Raw genomic sequence first — 6,941 nt, 5'->3', positions numbered from 1 at the left:
GCAATCTTATTAAAAAGCAGGCAGAAGATATAAATAGACATTTTTCCAAAGAAGGCATACAGATGGCCAACAGGTGCATGAAAAGATGCTCAACATCACTAATCACAAGGAAAATGCAAGTCAAAACCACACTGAGATACCATCTCATACCCGGTAGAATGGCTATTATCAAAAAGTCAAGAAATAACAAGTGTTGGTAAGAATGTGGAGAAAAGAGAACATTAGTACACTGTTGGTAGGAATGTAAATTTGTGCCACCACTAAACACTACAGAAACACTTTAGAAATTAAAAATGGAGCTAACATATGATCCAGCAATTCTACTTCTGGTTATTTAGCCAAAAAAGAAAAAACAACAGTAATTTGAAAATATACCTGCATTCCCATGTTCATTGCAGTGTTATTTAAAATAGCCAAAATATTAAAACAACCTAAGCATCCATCAACAGAGGAATGGAAAAAGAAGATGTGGCACATACATACAATGGAAAAAAGAATGAAATATTGTCATATAGCAGCAACACAGATGGACCTAGAGATTATTATACTAAGTGAAGTAAGTCTCACAACAACAAACACCATATGATATCACTTATATGTGGAACCTGAAACAAAACAATAAACTCATAAATGTAGAGAATAGGAAAACAGATTGGTGGTCACCAGAGGTGGGGGAAGAAGGATAAGAAGGGAATCAAAAGGTACAAACTTCCAGATATAAGTCCTGAGGATATATAATTCATAGCATGGTGACTACAGTTACTGATAATGTATATTTGAAAGTTGCTAAGAGAGTAAATCTTAAAAGCTCTCAATATGAGAAAAAATATGTAAATATATGAGGTGATGGATGTTAACTAGACTTATTGTGGTGATCATATCTCAATATATACAAATATCATATTTTGTTGCACATCTGAAACTAACAGAAAGTTACAGTCAATAAAAAATCAATTTTAAAAAGTAATCACAAATTGTTTAAAAAAAGGAAACAAAAAATCTAAGCAAAGAAGTACAAGTATATGTTGTTGTTCCATTGCACAGTTATGTCCGACTCTTTGAGACCCCATGGACTGCAGCCTGCCAGGCTTCTCTGTCCTTCACTATCTCCTGGAGTTTGCTCAAACTCATGTCCATTGAGTTGGTGATGTCATCCAGCCATCTCATCCTCTGTCGTCCCCTTCTACCTCCTGCCTTCAATCTTTCCCAGCATCAGGGTCTTTTCCAGTGAGTGGGCTTTTCACATCAGGTGGCCAAAGTATTGAAACTTCAACTTCAGCATCAGTCCTTCCAATGAATATTCAGGGTTGATTTCCTTTAGGATTGACTGGTTGGATCTTTCTGTCCAACGGACTCTCAAGGGTCTTTTCCAGCCCCAAAATACAAAAGCACGAGTATATGAAAGAGACAAATAGAAATTACAGAACTGAAAAATACAATAACAGAACAAAAAATTCACTGGATGGGCTCAATAGTAGTGTATAGATGACAGAAAATAAAATCAGTGAGCTTGTGGAGAGATCAATAAATTTTATTGAATCTAATGAACACAAATTACATGCCTGAAAAATGGAAATGAGCAGAGTATCAAGGAATTCTTGGAGTCTATTAATAACAAAAATCTAATATTCATATAATTGATGTCCCTGAAGGAGAGGAGAAAGGATGTGGGGCTGGAAAAGTATTTATACTAGGCAGGGTTCTCCAGAGAAACGGAACCAATAGGGTGTGTGTGTGTACTTATTATAAATAATGGCCTCACATGATTACGGAGGCTGACAAATTCAAAAAAGACACTGTGGGCTGGTAGGCTGGAAATACAGGAGAGCTGACGGTGCAGTTCCTGCCTGAAGTCAGCAGGTGGAGACCCAGGAAAGCCAATGGTGCTTAAGAGGTTCAAAGATAATGCAGAATTTCCTCTTGCTCTGGGAGGCTTTTTGTTTTTTGTTTTTGTTTGTTTGTTTTGTTTTTTCAGGCTTTCAACTGATTAGATGAATCTTACCCACATTATGGAGGACAATTTGCTTACTCAGAGTTCACTGATTTAAATGGTGGTTGCTGTTGTTGTTCAGTCGCTCAGTCATGTCCAGCTCTTTGTGACCCCATGGACTGCAGAACACCAGGCTTCCCTGTCCCTCACCAGAGTTTGCCCAAGTTCATGTCCCAGAGTTTGCCCAAGTTCATGTCCCAGAGTTTTCCCAAGTTCATGTTCATTCCATGGATGATGCCATCCAACCGTCTCATCCTCTGTTGCCCCCTTCTCCTCCTGCCCTCAATCTTTCCCAGCATCAGGGTCTTTTCAAATGGTAATCTCATCCAAAAACACCCTCCAGGTTGACACATAAAATTAAATATTACAAGTTCACCCCATGTCAACTTGGTACCTGTATGTATCTCCTTAAATAATACTTAATATCCAAATAAATACAATAACAAGGTCATCCTTCCACCTAACATGATACACCTATCTTGCATACAACTGAAAATGCACTAACCCTTTCCTCAGTAAACAACACAAACTCCTTGGGTGATGATTACTCTTCTCCTTGATCACCCATACTTAAATTCCATGATGTATAATTTAAAACATTTAAATACTATCATATAAAGTCAGAAAACTCATGAAAGTCACTTGGACAGTAAGGAGATCAAAGCAGTCAATCCTGAAGGAAATCAACTCCGAATATTCATTGGAAGGAATGATGCTGAAGCTGAAGCTCCAATATTGTGGCCACCAGTTGACTCATTGGAAAACACCCTGATGTTGGGAAAGATTGAAGGCAAAAGGAGACAGAGGTGGTAGAGGATGAGATGGTTGGCTGGCATCACTGACTCAATAGACATGAGTTTCAGCAAGCTCTGGGAGATGGTGAAGGACAGGGAAGCCTGGCATCCTGCAGTCCATGGGGTCGCAAAGATTCGGACATGACTTAGCGACTGAACAACAACCACAAAGTCAGTACATCTTATGTTATTTGATAAGGCGGTAAGAAGGGAAAGAAAGATACATGCTTATTTTATGTACATATGCACACAAACATATTCATAATAAGGAGAAAATACTCATGATAATTACAGTCCTCATTTCTGTAACTTGTTTCAAGATTGTAGTTGGTATTTGTAACTTCCTCATTCTACTACCCATTCCATATTCCCTATGCCTTCGGAAGGCACCTCAGCTGGTCATGGTTCTTTACCTGGTGACCCAAACTTTTGTTCCTGAAGGGTCTGGGCCATTAGTAATCCTGTCTGAATTGGGTTTTTGTGATTGTTCTTAATCACGGGGTGTGGAAATACTAAGATATCACCTGTATTCCAGATGTACTTTTCCTTACCTCTGTTATGGAGTAAGGGTTCAAGTTCCCTTTGGTAGTCAGGATCAGTTACCCCAGTCAGCACAGTAATTCCCTTCTTTACCTACTGATTCAGAGGCACAAAAATACCAAAGCAGTGGAGTAGTAGATCTTAACTTCCAGTTCAGAGGAATCATTGTTGTGTCTCCTGGTGGAAGCATTCTTCTCTTTGGAAGTAAGGCATTTAGGCCAGCTGAGCATAAGGTCACAGGAACAGGAAGCAAAATTTTAGTGGGTCACTAGGGATAACAATGTGTGTTGCCTCTCCCATTCCCACCCACTCATTCCTGGATCCATGAATCTTGACTATGGAGAAACCGTACCACATATCAGAGTCTAATTCAAAGTATATACAGCCTCTAGAGAACCTTGCGTTAGCTCTCCAAATTATTGCCACTTAGCTGGAGTTGTAACTGAGTCTTTGAAAGGTCATTCTACTGTTCTATCAAAATAGCTGCTTCATCATGGTGTGAAACATGGTAAGACCCATGAATTCCACGAGTATGGGGCCACTGCTGCACTTCATTCATTATGAAGTTAGTAACTTGATCAGAAGCATTAGAAGAATGAGCACAAAAGAACTGATGCTTTTGAATTGTGGTGCTGGAAAAGACTCTTGAGAGTCCCTTGGACACCATGGAGATCAAACCAGTCAATCCTAAAGGAAATCAACCCTGAATACTCATTGGAAGAACTGATGCTAAAGCTCCAATACTTTGGCCACCTGATGTGAAGAGCTGACTCATTGGAAAAGATCCTGATGCTGGGAAAGACTGAGGACAGGAGGAGAATGGGGTGACAGAGGACAAGATGGTTAGATAGCATCACTGGCTCAATGGACATGAACCTGAGACAACTTCAGGATATAGTAAAGAACGGGGGAGCCTGCTGTGCTGCAGTTCATGGGATCACAAAGAGTTGGACATGACTTAAGCGACTGAGTAACAACAACATACCTAAGAAGAGGTATGCAGTTGCATACCATTGTATAACATTTCCACAATACAAATACAAAAAAATAACTTCAAGACCATAGAGAATAGTAAACTGTAATAAAATAATTAGGAAGCAATATGTTTTGAGTATTTTCACCTATGTATATAATTAATTTTTTGTAAGTTCAAACAATTTTTTAATCATCTGTTCTGAGTTGGTATGAGATGCCTACAGCATACCACTGGTCTTGACCCTCTTACTCCAGGCAGGCAACATCATCTTTGGGTGTACTGGACCAATGCAAAAAAAAAAAAAAAAAACGTACTATCCTTGGTGTTCTGTTCTCTATGGTTTTAACCCTTGTCTTTGCAGGGGCAGTCCTTTACCTTACAGCAAAAGGATGGTGAAGGAGCTCTCAGTAACATTCTATTGCCAGGATTTGCATAGGAGATAGAGAGGAAGAGAAGGAGATAGAGATAGAGATGATAGAGTTAGAGAGAGAGATAGAGAGAGAAGCTAAAAGTAGGTTGGATGTTTGTTATTACTTCAGAAATGTCAATATTTCTGCATTAGAAAAAAAATTGTACGCAGATCCTTCTTTCTTTTTCAGTGAGGTACTTTTAAAAATTGAGGTATAGTTGATTTACAATATTGTTAGTTTCAGGGATACAGAAAACTGATTTATATACATGTAAATTATATATATATATATAAAATTCAGGTTTATATGGGGTTTGCCAAAAATTTAATTCAGTTTTTTCTATAAAATGGCTCTAGTAATGCTCAGTTGTCTTTAATTTCACTCAAAACAATTTTGTTAAGATTATACTGTGACAGCTATAATATCTGTGTGCATTTAAAAAAAACTTATTCAAAATTGGTGAATTTGATGTTTAGCCATTTTAATATCGAAGACAGAAGAAAACAGCTACATTTTTGGCCTATTATGGTTTATTATTTCAAGAAAGGTAAAAAATACAACTGAAAGGCCAAAAAAAAAAAGATTTGTGCAGTGTATGGACAAAATGCTTTGATTGATTGAATGCATCAAAGGTGGCTTGCAAAGTTTTCTGCTGGAGATTTCTCACTGGATGATGCTCCATAGTTGGGAAGACCAGTTGAAGTTGATAGCAATTAAATCAAGATATTGACTGAAAAAAATGAATGTTATACCATGTGAGACAGCCAACATACTCAAAATATCCAAATCAAGTTTTGAAAACCATTTATACCAGTTTAGTTATGTTAATCACTTTGATATCTGGGTTCCACATAAGCGACAAAAACCTTCTTGACCATATTTCTGCATGAAATTCTCTACTGAAATGTAACAAAATGTTCTGTTTTTAAAACAAACTGTGACATGTGATGAAAAGTGCATACCACATGATAATGTGGAATGAAAGAAATCATAGGCCAAGTGAAATGAACTCCCACCAATCACACCAAAGGCTGGTCTTCATCCCAAGAAGATGATGTTGTGTAGACGGTGGGACTTCAAGGGCATCCTCTATTATGAGCTTCTTCTGGAAAACCAAACTATTAATTCCAACAAGTATTGCTACCAATTAGACCACCTAAAAGCAGCACCCAGTGAAAACTGTCCAGAATTAGTCAACAGAAAACATAATCTTCCATCAGATTAATGCAAAACCACATGTTTCTTTGATGACCAGGCAAAAACTGTTACAGCTTGGCTGGGAAGTTCTGATTCATCTGCCATGTTCACCAGACATTGCAGCTTCAGATGTCCACTTATTTCAGTCTTTACAAAATTCCCTTAATGGAAAAAATTTCAATTCCCTGAAATACTGTATGTAAAAGGCACCTGGAACACTTTGTTGCTCAAAAAGATGAAAAGTTTTAGGAAGACAGAATTATAAATCTGCCTGAAAAATCGCAGAAGGTAGTGGAACAAAATGGTGAACACATTGTTCAATACAGTTCTTGGTGCAAATGTATTTTTTACTTTAAAAACCAAAGGAAATTTTTGGCCAACCCAATATAAATATACATATTTAGGTTATTTTCCATTATAGGTTATCAGAAGATATTGGACATTTTTCTGTGTTACAGACAATATTTATGGCTTATCTACTTTATGTACAGTAGTTAATCTCATAATCATAAATTATACCTCTCCTAATCCCTTTCTTCTTTGGTAACCATACATTTGTTTTCTATGTCAGTGAGTCTTGTTTCTGTTTTGTAAATAGATTGATTTGTATTATTTTTTAGATTCTGCATATAAGTAATGATATTTGTCTTTCTCCATCTGATTTAGTTCACTTAGTATGATAATCTCTAGGTCCATCCATGTTGCTGCACATGGCATTATTTCACTCTTTTTTATGGCTGAGTAATATTCCATTGTGCATGCATGCACACGCATGCGTGTATGTGTGTGTACTACGCCTTCCTTATCTATTCATCTGTTAATAGACATTTCAGTTGCTTCCATGTCTTGGCTGTTGTATGTACATAGTGCTGCTATTTGGGATGCATGAATCTTTTCAAATTAGAGTGTTAGTATTTTCTGGATATATGCCCAGGAGTAGGATTGCTGGATCATGTGGTAGTTCTATTTTTCATTTTTTGAGGAACTGCCACACTGTTTTTCATAGTGGCTGAACCAATCTACATTTCCACCAG

At 37.4% G+C, this 6,941-nt stretch overlaps 1 protein-coding gene across 1 annotated transcript in view; it reads right to left on the bottom strand.

Moving 5' to 3' along the window:
* Positions 1–1,513: 1,513 nt before the first annotated feature.
* LOC145535709 (uncharacterized) overlaps positions 1,514–6,941 on the bottom strand; it is a 120,919-nt gene continuing 115,491 nt past the window's right edge. The window contains exon 5 of the mRNA XM_081564079.1: positions 1,514–3,546. Within this exon, the coding sequence (XP_081420205.1) occupies positions 3,426–3,546 (121 nt within the window). The 3' untranslated portion in view covers positions 1,514–3,425. The remainder of the gene's footprint in view (positions 3,547–6,941) is intronic.

Source organism: Giraffa tippelskirchi, chromosome X (assembly GCF_054371585.1).
Source record: "Giraffa tippelskirchi isolate mGirTip1 chromosome X, T2T-mGirTip1v1.2.pri, whole genome shotgun sequence".
NCBI classification, from domain to species: domain Eukaryota; kingdom Metazoa; phylum Chordata; class Mammalia; order Artiodactyla; family Giraffidae; genus Giraffa; species Giraffa tippelskirchi.
The sequence above is the reverse complement of the archived record's forward strand: the minus strand, read 5'-3'. Positions and strand labels throughout refer to the sequence as shown.